At 48.5% G+C, this 19094-nt stretch overlaps 1 protein-coding gene across 4 annotated transcripts in view; it reads right to left on the reverse strand.

Moving 5' to 3' along the window:
* Positions 1-159: 159 nt before the first annotated feature.
* Positions 160-19094, reverse strand: part of ADAR (adenosine deaminase RNA specific) — a 27474-nt gene continuing 8539 nt past the window's right edge. For all 4 annotated transcript variants that reach the window (XM_070951437.1, XM_070951439.1, XM_070951438.1 and 1 more), the window contains exons 2-15: positions 16195-17680; positions 14343-14535; positions 12707-12864; positions 10948-11083; positions 10636-10847; positions 9668-9827; positions 9347-9518; positions 7869-7962; positions 7480-7599; positions 5847-5980; positions 5104-5286; positions 4105-4217; positions 2810-2937; positions 160-2648 (exon numbers count right to left, since the gene is read on the reverse strand). In XM_070951437.1, coding sequence (XP_070807538.1) covers positions 2390-2648; positions 2810-2937; positions 4105-4217; positions 5104-5286; positions 5847-5980; positions 7480-7599; positions 7869-7962; positions 9347-9518; positions 9668-9827; positions 10636-10847; positions 10948-11083; positions 12707-12864; positions 14343-14535; positions 16195-17621 — 3489 coding nt within the window. In that variant the 5' untranslated portion in view covers positions 17622-17680 and the 3' untranslated portion in view covers positions 160-2389. The remainder of the gene's footprint in view (positions 2649-2809; positions 2938-4104; positions 4218-5103; positions 5287-5846; positions 5981-7479; positions 7600-7868; positions 7963-9346; positions 9519-9667; positions 9828-10635; positions 10848-10947; positions 11084-12706; positions 12865-14342; positions 14536-16194; positions 17681-19094) is intronic.

Genomic DNA, 19094 nt, shown 5'->3' on the forward strand with positions numbered 1-19094 from the left:
TTTGCAGCTACCAACCAGAGATCTTTTCTCAACGATAAGCCACGATTAAGCCTCCTTGCGTTCTTCCGGGGGGGGGGGGGGGGAAAGCAAATCCCACCCACCCATACACGGGAAAACAGCCGCTACAGGAAAAAAAAAAATTCTTTTTTATTTCAGGCAGAATGCAAAGACTTCAGTCCATCCAAAGGAAAAGGAAAAGGAACGCAACACGGACTCGTTCAATTTAAAAAAAAAAAAAAAAGGGGGGGGAGGGCAGAGGGAGGAATAAACCATCATTACAAAAGGAGGGTGAAATCTAAAGTAGGTTTCCTTGCTGGGGGGCTAATGCAACAGAAGAGGGGGACCCACGAACCATGGGGGCAAGGGAAACGTTGGGAAGAGAAGGCTCCAGTTTTTCATTTTTTTAAAAAAGAAAAATAGATTTTCGGCAATGCTGGCCAAGCGCTAGAGGTGAAGGGAACACCAATCGTGGTTAAAAAAAGGGGGGGGGGATTATGAAAATATCTCACCAGAGGCCCACTTTTTTCTCTTAGTTTAAGGGGGGGGAGTCTCCCGACGTGGCCCCTTTAAGACGACTGGGGGGACTTCAACTCCCAGAATTCAACTGGGAGTTAAAATCCCCCCCCAGTCTTAAAGGGGCCACGTCGGGAGACCCCAGATTTACGGAAACAACAGCTTAAAAGGAGTCATTTGGGTAGCTGCACCCAAGCAGAAGGTGAAATCTTGCATAAAGACATTTAAAACGGACATGTAAAATTATCCTGGGGATTTTGAGAGGCCCATTTTGACGGGGGGGGGGGGGGGGAGAGAGAATGCAATTTGGCCCCATCAGAGACCCCAGACCCTCATTTCAAGAGGCCCCACCTGAAGCCGGGGCTTCCGTTCCAAGACCTTAGAGAAGGAAATCTCTTAAATTTTGTCCAATCTTTGTGCACGAAGACAATATCCACAGGACGGGACAAGGGGGAAGATAATTTAAAAAAAAAAAAAAATTAGCAGGGGATGATGGGTTTTGCCTGCTCTGGAGACCCACTAATCTCCGGGTTAATATCTACGAGGAAGATTACAATTTTGGAGTTTTCAGCCTCTCCGATCGGAAATCTTCCCCAAATTTCTGTAAAATTTAGATTCGGATAGACGACACGGGGGGGGGGGGGGAACCCCAAACACTACCGAATTTGCTGGCTAGGGAAAAGGAGAAACTACGGGGAAAGTCACAACCGCACAACACCCAAGTTAAATCCGCCGGGACAGGGCCGATCTTGACACCGTCCCTCGGGCCACAGGTTCGAATCCTCGGTCCAAAAGGACTCGGAGGGTTAAGTGGAAATGTCCCTCAGAGAGTCGATTCCCAAGGTGAAGAAACTTGCAACAGGTTCGTCGGAAACCCTCGGGACGGAAAAGAGAGAAACGAGAAAAGTCTCAACGCAGACTGGAGCTACCAGTGTTGCTAACTTCACAGTTTGAAAAGAAAAGGTTCCGATAATGATTTGGGGGCGTTTTATTTATTTTTTTGGTCGCCGCCTCCCCCCCCCCAAAAAAAAAGTGGGAAAGGAAGGCAGAGAAAGAGAGAAGGAAGGAAGGAAGGAAGGAAGGAAGGAAGGCAGATAAAGAAAAAGGAAGGAAGGAAAGAAGACAGAGAAAAAGATAAGGAAAGGAAGGAAGGAAGAAAGACAGAGAACTAGATCGGGAAGGGAAGGGAGGAAGGAGGGAGGGAGGGAAGGAAGGAAGGAAGGAAGGAAGACAGAGAACTAGATCGGGAAGGGAAGGGAGGAAGGAGGGAGAGAAGGAAGGAAGGAAGGAAGGAAGACACAAAGGAAGGAAGAAAGATAAGGAAGGGAAGTAAAGGAAGGAAGACAAAGAGAGAAAAAGGAAGGAAGGCAGAGAAAGAGATGGATGGATGAAAGGCGAAGACAGAGTTAAGGAAGAAAGGAAGGGAGACGGAGAAGAAAGGAAGGAGAAAAAAAAGGAAGGAAGGAGGGGAAAAAAAAGGGAAGGAAGGAGGAAAAGAGGAATGCTGGTGGATTTCTTGTTCCCTCGAGCCCAACGTTTCGGATCACGTCTCTTCAAATCCATGCTGAAAAAAGGGGAAGGGGGGATTTAAAAGAGAGGAGGAGGAAGAGGAGGCCGGGGGGGGGGAAAGGAAAGACCCTTGGCCCAACCGAATTAAAACACCTCGCCGCTCGAAATCGGTTAGGACATCCGGCTCTTCCCGGGAATCTGAAACCGCGACCTGAAAAAACATCCCTGGTTCCGTTAAAAACGACCCCAAATGGCCAGCTCCAAATCTAAAAAAATTAAGTCCTCCCTTTTTTTTTTCTCTCCCTCGGCTTCTGCAGAAAATAAAAAATTGAAAAACGAGGGGGGAAAATATATATATATATATATATCACAGGAACGGAGTGGGAGCGGGTTCCGGCAGGACGAAGGTCTTCTCTTCCTGGGGTTTGCAGATCCAGCTCCCGTAGCCCATTTCTTGCAGGCCCCAAAAGAACTGCTGCTTGGCACTCTGGTAGTCGGCGGCCGACTCTTTGGCCTCCGAGTAGACGGTGAACTTCTTGAGATCTTCCCGAGCCATCTTGGTGCAAAGCAGCTGGAAAAGCTGGAAGAGATTCTGCTTGGAGACGCGCGAAATATCCAGTTTGGGCCTTGAGGAGGAAGGAGAAAGCAAGCAAACAACTTCTTCTGCTTATCCGTTGTAGAATAATCCACCCGATTAAAAAAGTGCTCCAGGATCTCTACAGGACCCCCCCTCAAAAAAACCCCCCAAAATATTTCCGTCTCGAACGGGCCCACGTCGGTCTCTTACCCGTCCACTTTGCCTTTCGTGCCGTCCAGGACTTCGACGTTGGTGCCGTCCGGGAGGCACCAATTGATGCTCGATTCCTTGGTTTTCCCCGTCTGTCTCGCCGAGTCGTAGACGCTGACCCGGCCGACCTGCAGGGCCAAAGTGGGGTGGGTGGGTGGGGAAGAGAGAGAGAGAGGATGGATTTTTTTTGCCCCCCGCCCCGCGAGTCGCGAACAGTCATCGTTCCAAGCCGGGAGCGTCCCGATTACCTAAAAATATTTATCCCACCCGTATAGACCCCGAGCGATGATCCTGTGCTCCCAAATGTGCTTAGTAACCACAAACGGTTTAGTGGAGTGACGGCTAACCTTTTTGCCGTCGTGTGCCAAAAGCGGGAGAAGCGCAGTGGGGGGGTTGCGCGTGCGAGTGCCCACACCCATAATTCAATGCGCCCCACGCATGCAACCCCCCGTGCTCTTGGCACACAATGGCCTGGTAGGTCTGTTTTTCGCCCTCCCCAGGCTCCAGAGCCTTTCTTGGACCCTGGGGAGGGATAAAACAGCCTTCCCCACCCACCCAGAGGCCCTCTGGAGGCTGGAAGTGGCCTGTTTCCCGACTTCTGGTGGGATTGCAAGTCCCGTTTTTTTCGCCCTCCCCAGGCTCCACAGCCTTTCTAGGAGCCTGAGGAAAGTGAAAACAGTCTTCCCCACCTCCCCAGAGGTCCTCCGGAAGCTGGAAAACAGCCTGTTTCCCGACTTCTGGTGGGCCCAGAAGGCCCAAAAATCAGCTGCGCACGCTGGAGCTGAGCTAGGGCAATGCTTGCGTGTCCACAGATATGGCTCCGCGTGCCATAGATTCGCCTTCACAGGTTTAGTGTCTCCATGACGGGGATACGGCTTGCTCAGTTTTGGTTGACCAAACTTGGCCAGGAAGGAGCTAAAAAGCAGAGTGCTGCTACCCGCCAGGATGAAAATTAATCTATGGAGCGTCCCGATTTAGCGACGGTCTTGTGCCGCAACTATGCGCCGTTACGGCAGGGATGAAAATCTAACTTTCCGACCTTCGCAGACCTCCTTCGCAAGCCAAGAAAGCCGAAATAAGCCCCGTTTTCACTCAGTGACTGGGCTCCAAGTGCCATCTTATGCTTGCTTACGCTTTGCTGCTATGCGGTGGCAGACTGCCATGAACAGTGTGCTTGGGAAACCGAAAGTAGCTACTGACACTCCTTGAGAAGCCGCCTCAAGGTCCACTCAGCTGGAAGAAGTATACTAACCTGCGCTTTTGGGAAAAAAAAAAGAGGGGAACGTAAGGGATACCTCGGGGTGATTGACCAAATAGGGCGTGGGAAGCCTCGTCCCCAAGGGGTTGCCGTCTCTGGACATCCGGCAGCAAATGGCGCGGGTCAAATGACCTTGGCTGTACAAGTAGCCTGCAACAGCGAGAAAAGGCAGAGTTGTTGTTTTTTTTGTTTTTTTTTAAAGGTTGTCAGGAAACAACCTGGCTCATCATCCATCTGGATTTGCTGATTTATATACAGTTTATATAGCAACCCATCCGAGGGGTTTAGAAACATGGTAAATAAAAGTATAAAGCGAACAAATAATAATAATAATAATAAAACTTGACCACAAGAGAAAGAAAATAGTGGCGGTTAAAGTCTTGAACCTGGGACAGGCAACCATGGTAAAATATACATCGGTTGCCAAAAGCCCAAATTTCAATCACTTGACCATGGAGGATGAGTTCTAGTCCTGCTTTAGGCAGGAAAACCGGCTGGGTGAGTTTGGGCCAATCACCAGGAGACTGGGAGTTCTAGTCCCGCCTTAGGCATGAAAGCCAGCTGGGTGACTTTGGGCCAATCACCAGGAGACTGGGAGTTCTAGTCCCGCCTTAGGCATGAAAGCCAGCTGGGTGACTTTGGGCCAATCACCAGGAGACTGGGAGTTCTAGTCCCGCCTTAGGCATGAAAGCCAGCTGGGTGACTTTGGGCCAATCACCAGGAGACTGGGAGTTCTAGTCCCGCCTTAGGCATGAAAGCCAGCTGGGTGACTTTGGGCCAATCACCAGGAGACTGGGAGTTCTAGTCCCGCCTTAGGCATGAAAGCCAGCTGGGTGACTTTGGGCCAATCACCAGGAGATGGGAGTTCTAGTCCCGCCTTAGGCATGAAAGCCAGCTGGGTGACTTTGGGCCAATCACCAGGTGACGGTGAGTTCTAGTCCTGCCTTAGGCATGAAAGCCAGCCGGGTGAGTTTGGGCCAATCACCAGGAGGCTGGGAGTTCTAGTCCCGCCTTAGGCATGACTGGCTCAGCTTACCAAGCGTGACTGAGCGAAGGTAGACCGGATGTATGAAGTGTGACAACAAGGCGCCTTGCAAGCCGAGCACATTCCAGCGCAGGATTTTGTCACTGCAGGACATGGTGCGGAGGCGTTCGCCGTGCTGGATGCCGTCCCAGGTTGGCACGATGTCGCTCGACTCCACCGGGATGGTGCCCTCTCCTGTGGATGAGTCCCAAGGAGGCACATTTAAAAAGCTGGCTTGGATGCACACGAAAGGCAGCTGGGTGACTTTGGGCCAATCACCCAGGTGATGGGGAGTTCTAGTCCTGCCTAAGGCATGAAAGCCAGCTGGGTGACTTTGGGCCAATCAGCAGGAGACTGGGAGTTCTAGTCCCACCTTAGCAATGAAAACCGGATCGGTGACTTTGGGCCCGTCCCTCTCTCTCAGCCCACCCCACCTCACAGGGTTGTCGTCGTGGGGAAATAGGTAGAAAGAAGGAGTCTTGAATTATTTGTAAAAATAATAAAAGTTGGGATACAAATCAATAATAATAATAATAATTAAAAAAAACGCTCAATCCTTCAATTCTCTGGGCAGCTCATCCTCTTCGACCCTTTTATTCAAGGTCGCCGTCCCCCGTTCGCCAATCGGTTTGAGGACGATCGCGCCCTGTCATTTTTTGGGAAGTTATGAGGACTAGAAACGTTTGAGCTTCCAGCCACCCTGAGCGATTTTCAAAAAAAAAAGCCATTTTGACCGCGAGACGGGGGCAAATTACCGTTTTCCACCTTGGTGCGTAGCTTCCCCTGTTTGGGGTTTTCGAAGAGGGGCTGGTGTTGATCCTCCCCGGCTGTGTTGGCCTGGTCACTGCAGGACTTGTCGAAGAGGGCGCCGTCCCCGCAAGGCGCCGTGCTGGAGAACACAAACACACAAAACCCACAGACACACACACACACACAGAGCAAGCAATGAGGCCGAATCCTAACTCGGTTTAAAGTTCCCCGTTGGAGACCAAGTTAGCAAACCAAGTTAGAAGAGACCTCCCTCCCCGCTCCACACACCCATTCCCTTATGTCTCCTAGTTCCCAACGTCCTCGACATACGACGGTTGAGGGAACCTGTTAGTAAATGGTTATTTGTCTAACTAGTTGGTCAGGCAGTATATAAACCAACAATGTCTGTCTGCAGTCAGAAAGGTATTATATTGCTTTAGGACTGTATTGCATCATCCTGTATCCTGATTGGCTAAGCTCTGTAGCCAATGTACTTAAGGGAAGTCAGGATCATGGCTTGTGGGGATACTACACCATGTTACCTGCCTATTTGCTGTAACTCTCCACCTGATCTCTCTGCATGATCACTGTTTGATCATAACTTAAAGACCTTACCATTTCACCAGGCCGGCCTGGCCTAATTTTCCCCCTCTTTTATAAAAGATTTTTAAAATTTTAAATATCTTTTAGTATTTTATATATTCAATTTTTTAAATTGGTTTTAAAAGTTTGGGGTTTCAAATTCGTCGGGGCCAAAATTATTTAATTTGATTTTATTCTATTTTTTAAATTTTGTATTGTATGTGTTTTTATTGTTTGGCTGTGCACCGCCCTGAGTCCTTCGGGAGTAGGGCGGTATAGAAATCTAATAAAATGAAATAAAATGAAAATGAAATGAAATAACTACATGTTGCTTTCTACAGCTGAAAGGGGACATTATTTATTTATTGGTTCGATTTATATGCCGCCTTTTCTCCGGAGACTCAGGGCGGCTTACAATGTGTTAAGCAATAGCCTTCATACCTTTTGTATATACCTGCTTAGTAGGGCTTTCGCCCCCCCCCCCAAGCGGTGTTCTTTTTTATACAAAGTCAGTTTATTGCCCCCACAATCCGGGTCCTCATTTTACCTACCTCGGAAGGATGGAAGGCTGAGTCAACCTTGAGCCTGGTGAGATTTGAACTTGCGGTAATTGCAGGCAGCTGGAGTTACTTAGTGCTTTAGTCTGCTGCGCCATTACCATTCACCTGGTGTACAGGTGGAAGCTGACATCCCTACAACTCACTTGGTGTACAGGTGAATTAATTAAAGCTCACCTGGTGTACAGGTGAATTAAAGCTCACTGGTGTACAGGTGAAAGCTGACATCCTTACAACTCATTTGGTGTGCAGGTGAATTACAACTCACCTGGTGCACAGGTGAAAGGTGACATCATTACAGCTCACCTGGTGTACAGGTGAAAGAATCCCAGCTCACCTGGCGTACAGGTGACACCGTTACAGCTCACCTGGTGTACAGGCGAAAGGTGGCATCGTTACAACTCACCTGATGTACAGGTGAAAGAATCCCAGCTCACCTGGCGTACAGGTGACACCGTTACAGCTCACCTGGCGTACAGGTGACATCGTTACAACTCACCTGATGTACAGGTGAAAGCTGACGTCATCTTTGATCTTCAGCCTGCCGTCTTCCGACAGCTTGAAGATGCTCTCTTCCGGCGCCAAGGGGTCAAAGGTCATCAGCTCATTGTACAGGAACCTGGAAACAAGGAGGAGACGATGAAGGGCAACGCTGCCGGGATGTGAATGCGGGAAGTCCCCGACTTACGACCACGTAAAATCTGTCGTTAAAGCGAGGCATTGCCGCTAAGGGTCGCTAAACGGGTAGCCGTTAATTCGGGGACTAGCTCTACTCATTGATTGCGTGTGTGTGTGTGTGTCTCCCACCAATAAAAGGGACCGGGGGGGCGATTTCCCCCTCCCGCCAGCGGACGGGGCTGAGGGACCCAACCGCCTGCCTCTCTTCACCTGATGAACCCCCTTCGGGAGATGATCTCCGCGTGGCAGTCGTTCACCGTCTCTCCTTTCAAGCTCAGCTCCTCCCCTTTCACGCAGCGGTTCCCTGGCGGGGGAAGAGGAGACCTTAGTTAGACCCCTCCCTCCTTCCCCTTCTCTCTCCTCCTTCCTTCCTTCCTTCCATCCATCCGTCTATCTTTTATTTCTCTCTTCTTTCCTTTCCTTCTATTCATCATCTGTTTATCCTATCATCTAACTTCCTTCCTTCCCATTCTCTCCTTCCTTCCTTTCCTTCCATCTTTTATTTATCCACCCATCTATCTCTCTTCCTTCCTTCTTTTCCTCCCTCCCTCCCTTCCTTCTCTTCCTTCCTTTCCTTCTATTCATCTGTTTATCCTACCATCTATCTTCCTTCCTTCCCATTCTCTCCTTCCTTTCCTTCCATCTTTTATTTATCTACCCATCTATCTCTATCTCTATTCCTTTCCTTCTCTCTCTCTTCCCTCCCTCCCCTTCTCTCCTCCTTCCTTCTCTTTGCTCCCTCCCTCCATCAATCTATTCATGTATCTCTTCCTTCCTTCTTTCCCTCCCTCTCCTTCCTTTCCTTCTATCCATCATCTATCTATGTCTGTCATCTATCTTCCTTCATTCCCATTCTCCTTCCTTCCTTTCCTTCCATCCTTTATCTACCCATCTATCTCTATTCCTTCCTTCTTTCCCTCCCTCTCCTTCTTTCTTCCTTCCTTTCCTTCTATCCATCATCTATCTATCATTTATCTTCCTTCCTTCCCATTCTCTCCTTCCTTCCCTTCCATCCTTTATCTACCCATCTATCTCTATTCCTTCCCTCCCTCCCCTTCTCTTCCTTCCTTTCCTTCTCTATCTCTTCCCTCCCTCCTCTCCTTCCTTCTTTTCCCTCCCTCCCTCCATCTATTTATCAATCTGCTCATGTATCTATCTCTATTCCTTCCTACTTTCCTTTCCTTTTTCCCTTCCTTCCTTTTTCCCTTCCTCCCCCTCCCCTCCTCCCCTCCCCTAGATCTACCAGTTTTACTATAGATACAAAAATCAAAAGCAAAAAAAAAACCCCCAAAAACAAATATAAAGGAAGAAAAGGATGGGGGGGGGAAAAGAGGAGAGAAACGGAAGGCGAAGCTAAAAGCGCAAGACAGGGGGAAAAAAAGAAAAAAAAAAGGAAAGAAAAAAAAGCAGAAAACCAGGAAACTGCTGGAATGATTTAATTCTTTTTTTAATTATCTTAACTTTTGTATTTGTATGTTTTTTTAATTGTGGCTGTTCACCGCCCTGAGTCCCCTCTGGGAGAAGGGCGGTATACTTACTTACTTACTTACTTACTTACTTACTTACTTACTTACTTACTTACTTACTAAATAAATAAATAAATAAATAAAATAATAAAATTAAATTGTAAATTCGAGGTCTTTCCCCCCCACCCCTCTTTTCAGGCCAAAAATGAACACCCGTTTTACCTGTCCCGATGCTGACCACGACCCCCAGCCCCTCCTGCCCCCTCCTCATGATGATGGCAGCTAGGATCTTGCGTCCCAGCAGGCTGTGCTGGATGCGGGCGGTCAAGGCGTTGAACCGCTGGTGGCTTAGCATGGCGATCTGGTCGTGCAGGGTGCTTCCGCTGACCGGTAGCTGCAACGAGATGGGAGGACAGGTCAGCAACGGACTTCCAGGCTTCGGGGTGGGGGTGGGGGTCTCAAATCTCCTTGGGGCATGGGAGAATGCAGGTGGGGAAATTGGGTCGGCCAGGTAGCCGCTACGGAGGCGAGAGAAGACCTGACCTCCGTGATGCCCAGCCCTTCGGCCGCGTGCTCGGCCTTCTCGTTCTCCCCGATGAGGACACGGAGCGCCGCGTCGGCCGCTTCCTGCTTTCCCTGCTTTTTGCTGTGCGCCGTGACGGACGGGAACCAGCGGCCGCCCACTTTCGCCTGGAAGACGAACCTGCGGGGACAGAAATCAGGCGGGAGTCATCTCGGATGGCTAGGAAAATGACAGGTAGTCCTCGACTTACAAATGTTTGTTTAGCGACCGTTCGGTTACAAAAAAAAAAGGGACTTAGGACCGCTTTTCTCACACGGCCGTCGCGGTCAAAATTCAGACACTTGGCGACGGACTCTTATTTATGATGGTCGCAGCGTCCCGGCGGAAGGGGTTGGGGGGGCTCACGCGGTCCCCGTTTGCGACCTTCCAATCAGCCAAGTCGATGGGGAAGCCAGATTCGCTTAACGACCATGTGACTAACTTAACAACGGCGGCGATTTGCTTAACAACGGTAGCAAGAAATGTCATAAAAAGGGGCGGGAGGGAATCACTTTACTTTACTTTTACTTTTATTTGATTTGTATACCGCCCTACTCCCGAAGGACTCAGGGCGGTGAACAGCCAACAATAAAATACATACATGCAAATTTTAAAAAGCAGAAATAAAATCGAATTAAATAGTTTGGCCCAGACAGATTAAAACCCCAATCGATTTAAAACAAATTTAAACTTTGAGTATTAAAAATATTAAAAATATTAAAATTAAAATTGTTTTAAAAAGAGAAAGTTAGGCCAGGCTGAACAAATGGCCTCGTTTAGCAATGAAAATTTTGGGCTCAACTGTGGTCATAACTCGAGGACTACCTGTATTTAGCCCGGGATGACGCAGACTGGAACAGATTTCGAGAGAGAGAAAGAGATGCCAATCTTGGGTAGGTTGACCCAAACCTGTGGGGCGAGCCGGATGAACCGCAGCCCCCCGACTTACTTGGGGTCATGGGGAGGGCCGGTCTGATTGATGAGCTTGAATTCGGCTGCGAAGCCGTTGGCCCTGGCGTACTCCAGAAGTCCGCTGACCGGATTCGAATTCAGGTACTTGATCAACTCGCCGACGCCTTTGGCGCTGACTGTCTTGAACTCCTCCGGATTGGCCAGCTGGCTAGCTTGTACGTCTAGCATGGGCTCGGACGGCGCTTCCACCTGAGATCCAAGAAACAGAGAAATCGGGGCTGCGAATGAAGCAGGCCGAGGAAGCTTGCCATGCCGAGGAGGAAAAAAAAAAGGGGGGGGAAGGTCTTACCTGCGCAGGTGAGCCGGTGGTTTCGCCAGTCAGCCCTTTCATGGCGACCTCGGCGGCCATTTGCTTCGCTCCCTTCTTGCTGTTCGAGACCACGGCGGGGAAAACGCGTTCGCCCACTTTGACGCAGTATTGAAACCTGAACGGAGCCCGGAGAAGGAATAAATCCAGATTGAATTTGGGTTTGCAACTAAACCGGAGCAGACGCCGGAGGAATGGAATGGAATGGAATGGAATGGAATGGAATGGAATAGAATAGAATAGAATAGAATAGAATAGAATAGAATAGAATAGAATAGAATAGAATAGAATAGAATAGAATAGAATAGAATAGAATAGAATAGAATAGAATAGAATAGCCGAGTTGGAAGGGACCTTGGAGGTCTTCTAGTCCAACCCCCTGCTTAGGCAGGAAACCCTACACCACTTCAGACAAATTTTTTATCCAACCTCTTCTTAAAAATTTCCAGTGCTGGAGCATTTACAACTTCTGGAGGCAAGTAGTTCCACTGGTTAATTGTTCTTAACTGTCAGGAAATTTCTCCTTAGTTCTATGTTGCTTCTCTCCTTGATGAGTTTCCACCCATTGCTTCTTGTCCTGCCCTCAGGTGCTTTGGAGAATAGTTTGACTCCCTCTTCTTTGTGGCAATCCCTGAGATATTGGAAGACTGCTCTCATGTCTCCCCTAGTCCTTCTTTCCATTAAACTAGAAATACCCAATTCCAGCAACTGTTCTTTATATATTTTAGCCTCCAGTCCCCTAATCCTCTTTGTTGCTCTTCTCTGCACTCTTTCTAGAGTCTCCACATCTTTTTTACATCGTGGCGACCAAAACTGGGTGCCGTATTCCAAGTGTGGCCTTACCAAGGCCTTATAAAGTGGTATTAACACTTCACGTGATCTTGATTCTCTCCCTCTGTTGAAGCAGCCTAGAACTGCGTTGGGAATGATCGGTGTTTTAATTCGGATTCAACTTCAGACATATCAGCATAAAGGACTTTGTGAGAGAATGAGACAAGGGGCCTCATTCAATTTCGAGACGAGAGGAAGCCGTGTTGAGGCACGGGTGCTTAATTTTTCACTTAGATTCACGATTTTTGATTTCATTCAAAAGATGAAAAGACAAAAAAAAAAAAAATTAAACGGAGACAAAAGTATAAACGAACGTTATTTTTTTTTTAAAAAAGTGAATTAAAAAGGACCGAAAAACCCCAAAATACATGCAGGTAGTCCTCGACTAATGACAATCGAGGGCAAAATTTCTGTGGCCAAGTGAGACTTTTGTGAAGTTTTGCCCCGTTTTACCACCTTCCTTACCCAGTTGTTAAGTGAAATCAGTCACACGGTCGCTAAGCGAATCTGGCTTCCCCCATTGACTTTGGTTGTCAGAAAAGGAGATCACGTGACCCCGGGTGAGGGTGGGGGACACTGCAACTGTCATATATACAAGTCAATTGCCAGGCATCTCTGAATTTTGACCATGTGGCCGCCGGACACTGCAACGGTCATAAATGTGAGTCAGTTGCCCAAGCGTCTGAATTTTGCTCACGTGACCACAGTCACTAAACAAACTGTTTGTTAAGTCAAGGGTGTTGCTTGCTTAGCTGCAGTGATTCGCTTAACATCCGTGGCGAGAACGGTCGCGCAACGGGGCAAAATTCCCTTAACCACTGTCCCGCTTTAGTCACAGGAATTTGGGGCTCAGCTGTGGTCGTTATGTCGAGGACTGGGTGTAAAAGCAAACCCCCCTTTCTGAGCTTACTTTGGGTCATGAGGCGGTCCTTCCTGAGAGAGCAGCTTGAATTCGCACACGCTCCCCAGCTTCTGGGCGTATTCCATCAAGGCGCTGATGGGGTTCTTCCCACAGAGGAGGTTGGGCTGTGGGGCGGTGGACGAGGCCTCGGGGTCTGCCTGCTCAGGCTGGAGAACAAGGACAGAGAAGATAATAATAATAATAATAATAATAATAATACCTAGGACGCTGGCAGCAACCCGTATCAACCATTAGCACCAGTAAATTGTATTTGTGATGCATTTCATTTGTGATGCATTTTTGAATGTTCAGTTGACTGAGTTTCATGTTTAATGAATAAAATAATAATAATAATAATAATAATAATAATAATAATAATAATAATAATAATAATAATAATAATAATACCTAGGACGCTGGCAGCAACCCGTATCAACCATTAGCACCAGTAAATTGTATTTGTGATGCATTTCATTTGTGATGCATTTTTGAATGTTCAGTTGACTGAGTTTCATGTTTTTTTTAAATTTGATTTATATGCCGCCCTTCTCCGGAGACTCAGGGCGGCTTAGAATGCATTAAGCAATAGCCTTCATACTTTTGTATATTTTATACAAAGTCAGCTTATTGCCCCCACAAACTGGGTCCTCATTTTACCTACCTTAGAAAGGATGGAAGGCTGAGTCAACCTTGAGCCTGGTGGGATTCGAACTTACAGTAATTGCAGGCAGCTGGTGTTAATCACAATGCTATCCGTCTGCTGAGCCACCAGGCCCATGTTTAATGAATAAAGTAAATAATAATAATAATAATAGGTACCATGTCCATGAATTTGCTGAGCACATTGTAAGCCGCCCTGAGTCTCCGGAGAAGGGCGGCATATAAATCAAATTTTTTTAAAAAATGTATAAGATACATCAACAAATTGCAGCTTCCTGCAATGACACCAGCGGAACTGCAAAAAAATGCGCTACTCGGAACATCGTACATCGTAAGAAGGTACTTGGTTGATCCCTGGGACGCTGGCAGCAACCCGTATCAACCATCAGCACCAGTCAATGGTATTTGTGATGCATTTTTGAATGCTCTGTTGACTTGAGTTTCATGTTTAATGAATAAAAGAGACAATAATAAAATAAAAAATATGGACGGTGGATGTGCAGGAGAGAAGAGAAGGAACAGGAGATAATCCCAAAACACAAAGATCTGGAAATAGAAACAGAAGGATGGTGGCAAAAGAAAGCAAAAGTAGGACCAGGGAGTGATAGGTGCCTTAGGTGTAATTCTAAAACATCCGGGGCATCCCTTGAACGCCGTTGGCATTGACAAAATCCCCATCAGTCAATTGCGAAAGGCAGCTTGGTTTGGGGCAGCTTAAATCCTGCAAAGTTACCTTTAATATTATTAAGCATCTGCCTATCCCAGGTCCTTGGGAAGGACCGGACAAACGTGTTAAACCCAGTTGAAACATCTGGATGATTGCGCCACAAACCATAATAATAGCAACCGAACACCATCGGCATTGACAAAATCCCCATTAGTCAATTGCAAAAGGCAGCTGGACTTGGAGTAGCTGACATTTCTCAGCGATATTTTTTAATATTATTCAATAAAAATATCAGCCTATCCTCCTCCTCTTCCTCACCATCTCCTCCTCCCTGAGGGAGGTGTCCTCGTACAGGGAAGTCTCGGGCCCCACGCTGTCTTCCCCCTCATGCTGAGCTTCGTGGAGAAGGATTTTCATGGCGATGGCCGCCGCTTCCTGCTTGGCTAGTTTTTTGCTGCCTGCTTCGGCCGGAGGGAAGTGGCGGGTGTCAATCTTGGCTTGGAATTTAAACCTTGATGGGAGAAGAGAGGGGGGGGGGAAAGACAGAGAGAGGAAGAGAAAGAGCAGAGAATGAGAAAGGAAGAGAAGGAAAATGAGAGATAGAAAGAGAATGAGAATGAAAAAGAATAAGGGAATGAAAGAGAGAAAGAGGGAGAAAATGAGAATGAGAAAGAATGAGATAGTAAGAGAATGAAAAAAAAGAGATAAAAAGAGTCAGAGAAAGAGAGAGCAAGAATGAGGAAGAAAAAGAATGAGATAAAGAGAATGAAAGAGGGAAAATAAGAAACAAAGAGAATGAGAAAGAAAATGAGAGAAATTAAGGGAAAGACACAGAAAGAGCAAGAATGAGAGAGAATGAGAGAAAAAAAGAATTAGAGAAAGAAAGAATGAGAAAGAGAGAAAATACAAGACCAAGAGAATGGGAAAGAAAATGAGAGACATTAAGAGAAAGGCAGAAAGAACAAGAATGAAAGAGAACGAGAGAAAGAAAAAGAATGAGATAAAGAGAATGAAAGAGGGAAAATAAGAGACAAAGAGAATGAGAAAGAAAATGAGAGATATTAAGGGAAAGACAGAGAAAGAGCAAGAATGAGAGAATGACAGAAAAAAAAATTAGAGAAAGAAAGAAAGAGAGAAAATAAGAGATGAGAATGAGAAAGAAAATGAGAGACATTAAGAGAAAGGCAGAAAGAACAAGAATGAAAGAGAACGAGAGGAAAAAAGAACGAGATAAAGAGAATGAAAAAGGAAGAAAAAAACGAGAGAGAACAATAGCAAAAGAGACAGAATGAGAGAAATAAGAAAAATTAAGGACAATTCTGTTTTTAGAGACAGGCTACCACATTGCATACACATTTAACATGAACCCGGGGGTGGGGGGAATGACTGGGGAGACCCCTCCTCCTTTTATTTCCAGCACAAATTCCCCAGCGTGGTTAAGGAACACGCGCCCCACCCGCCGTGACCCACACTTATCGGGGGTGGGGGGAAGCTCAGATTAGAACGCCCAGATTTTGGAGGAAATTTCACGCAAGCTTTTTGCTATCAGGGAAGCAAGCAGCGGGGGGGTTGGACTAGAAGACCTCCAAGGGGCCCCTTCCAGGTCTGTTATTCTGTTTTCCAAGAAAGCAAAGCCCAATAGGAGCCTTGGTGGTGCAGCGGACTAAAGTACTGTTAAGTAACTCCAGCTGCCTGCAATTACTGCGAGTTCGAATCTCACCAGGCTCAAGGTTGACTCAGCCTTCCATCCTTCCGAGGTAGGTAAAACGAGGACCCGGATTGTGGGGGCAATAAGCTGACTTTGTATAAAAAAAAGAACACCACTTGGGGGGCCCCGAAAGCCCTACTAAGCAGGTATATACAAAAGTATGAAGGCTGTTGCTTAACGCATTGTAAGCCGCCCTGAGTCTCCGGATAAAGGGCAGCATATAAATCGACCCAATCAATCAATCAATCAATCAATCAATCAACCAATCAATAAATACATAAATAAATAAATAAATAAATAAATAAATAAATAAATAAATAAATAAATTGCCTTTTTTGGGGGGGAAAAAAAAGCACCTTTGCGGAAAACCTGGATGACTGAGAATCTCCACCCATCCTGCAGGACTCCCCCCCCCTTCCAATCGCTTGCCCCCCCCCCCCCTAACTCCAGGCGGTCCCTTACCGTGGCTCGTGCGACGGCCCGCTCTGCTTCAGCAAGACGAACTCGCAGTGCTGGTACATGTACTGGGTGTATTCGATCAAGCCGCTGACGGGGTTTTTCTTCTGGCAGTCCATGAGCTTCTCCAAGGGGGTGCACTGGAAAGCGGTGTCCAGCGGAGCCGGGTATTTGGGGTACAGAGGGGACCCCATAATGTACCTCGACTCGTCCTGGTTGCTGATGGCGTTCATGTCCTCGGGGATATCGTCGGTGGCCCAGCTGCTGCTCTCGAAGAAGTCGTAAGGCGAGAAGCGGCGGTAGCGGGGACGCTTGCAAGCGGGACTCGCCCACGGAGGGCAGCCGGGCTCGATCGGCTCGGCGGCCTGCTGCCCGTTCTCGATTTTCTTCTCCTCGTTCTCCGGCGGAGGGGGAGGCGGAGGCGGAGGCGGAGGGGGAGAAGGGCGAGGGGAGGGCACGTCGGCAGGGGTTGCCTCCGGTTCGAGGCACGGGGCTGGTGGTTCGGGGTCCGGCGGGACTGCCTGCCGGACTTCTTCGGCTTTGGCCTTGACTTGCATCCGTTTCCGCTTGTTGTCCGTCAGCGACCACTTGGGAGGGTTGACGTTCTCCTTGTGCACCTCGCCCAGCTTCTCCAAGGCCAGGAGGGTGGCGTTGACATCCCTGGCTTTGCTCAAGCCGATGCTCTTGGCCAGGTTGTAAGCTGTGGAGTCCACCACCCCGAACAGGAAGCTGCAGATCTTCTCCTTGACTTCGGCCATGTCAGGAGAACCAAACGAGTCCTCCCGGTCAGAAGCGGAACTTCCTTCTACTTCTTCTTCGATCCCCAAGTCGAAGAGGGAACCGCTGTCTTTGTCCCGGATGGCCGGACGTCCCGCTCGGCTTGCTTCGGCGAAGTCGCGACCGTCGGCTAACCTCCACAATGGCGGGGTGGTCTCCGTCCGACTCAGCTGCCCTCGTTGGTGAAGCTTGTAGAGATAATGGTTGACCACTTTCTTCTGGACGCGCAGCTGCTGGGCCAGGTGGCGAGCGGAGATGGTCTGCCCCGATTTCAGATCCCTCAGGATCCCCAGGAGATCCCCTTCAACGTCCTGCTTGCTCAGAGCCAGCCCCTGAAAGCTGGAGACGAGTCGGTCGACGGCACCCTTCGGATAAGTAACCGCGAAGTAACTTGGTTGAGGAGGAAACGGCTGCTTCGGTGCCGGCCAGCTACCCTTACAGGGAGGTCTTCTGGGGGTCTCCCTGTAGTTGTACCATGAATTCGAACGGGGCGGCGGGAAGAACGTCTGTGGCTCTTGGCACCTCTGCGCACCGGGCTTCCACAGCGAAGCCTCGGAACGTTTTCCTTGCAGGAAGAGGACCTGCTTCTGATGAAAATCTTCGAGTCTGTCGGATCTGGGCGAGGTCTGGTCTGAAGCAGCAGGGAATCTGCTCATAGCACGATGGTGGGGAAGAAGCGCAGGGGTGAAGACATTTTCAGCCGACGTCGAAGAACCTGGCAAAGACACAAGGAGGCATGTTTCTAACCGGGTTGCAGGTAGAGAGGACCTTCCTGGCTCCCCTGTGGTCGCCCCCGTTGTGCTGTGGCCTGTCGGCTGCCCCGGCCGAATCAGAGGAGGAGGAGGAGGAGGCGTGGGTCAGCATCAGGGCAACCTGAGAGCTCCGAGGGGGAAGAGGGAGTGGAGCTGGCAGAGAGAGAGAGGCGTCCGTCAGCCCTCAGATGGAGAGTCAACAGCCGCCAGGTCTGGAGGTGGCTGGTGAGGAAGAGGAGGAACAGCTGGGTCCAGTGCCTGATAGAAGGCAGAGGAGAGGAGAGCAGTGGAAATCTATGGGCCGGTCCTTGGGACGGAAGACTGACGCTGCTAGCGAGGCCCCACCCTAGCTCTGGGGACAAAAGGCAGGGGGCAGAGATGAATAGGACAATTACTCATCTTCTGGATGGACGGACTTGTTAGCCTGCGAGAGAAACTTTTTGCCCGGGCTGCTGGCGCTCCTAATAAAGGAATCTTTCGAGTTCACGTCAGAGGGTTTGTCGTGTTTGGGGAGCTGGGTCAGAGCACATGGGCTTTGTGGAGAAAAGCCCTCTCGAGGGTTCGACGATGACTTGATGGCGCATAATCCACCCAGCCATCGCTCCATTGGCGTCTCAATCTTCCAGACCTCAAGCAACCTGGTTTAGTGCCAAGCTGGGTCAGTGCCCGCTTTCCAGGACCAAAGAGAAGCTTATTTTATGAACGTCTACCAGAATCAGGGATTGGTAAGCCGTCCCCAAACACAGCTCCCTTCAAAGCCGAAGAGCCAGCGCTGTCCGAAGACGTCTCCGTGGTCACGTGGCCGGCATGACTCAACACCAAAGGCGCACGGAAAACGCTGTTCCCTTCCCACCAAAGGTGGTCCCTATTTTTCTACTTGCATTTTTTTTACGTGCTTTCGAACTGCTAGGTTGGCAGAAGCTGGGACAAGGAACGGGAGCTCACCCTGTTACGCGGCACTAGGGATTCGAACCGCTGAACTGCCGACCTTTCGATTGACAAGCTCAGCGTCTTAGCCGTCCTATGCCTTGCTAATAAACCACCGTTTGTGGACTTTGCCACAAAAAGTTTCGTTCGCATAGAGAAATAATCTGTACAAGGAGAATGGGACAGCATTTTAAACCAAATGGAAAACACTTGGCTTCATCATCAAAAAACCTTCAGCCTTCGATCATAGCCGTCTTTTCTCCCTCAACTCCTGTAAAATTAGACATAGCTGCCAAAAGAATCCCCCCAACAAAAAAAAAAACTATTTTACAAATGCATCGAGGAGGGTTATTTTCATGGAACGATCCTAACAGCTTTTAAATGCCTATTCATTCAAGGGGAGCAAATCATTGTTCATCCCCCTCTCTCACGTCCCTTTGCAATTCTCAA

Source organism: Pituophis catenifer, unplaced genomic scaffold, assembly GCF_029215685.1.
Source record: "Pituophis catenifer annectens isolate HBS135680 unplaced genomic scaffold, rPitCat1.0.hap2 SCAF_10, whole genome shotgun sequence".
In the NCBI taxonomy this organism is placed as follows: Eukaryota; Metazoa; Chordata; class Lepidosauria; order Squamata; family Colubridae; genus Pituophis; species Pituophis catenifer.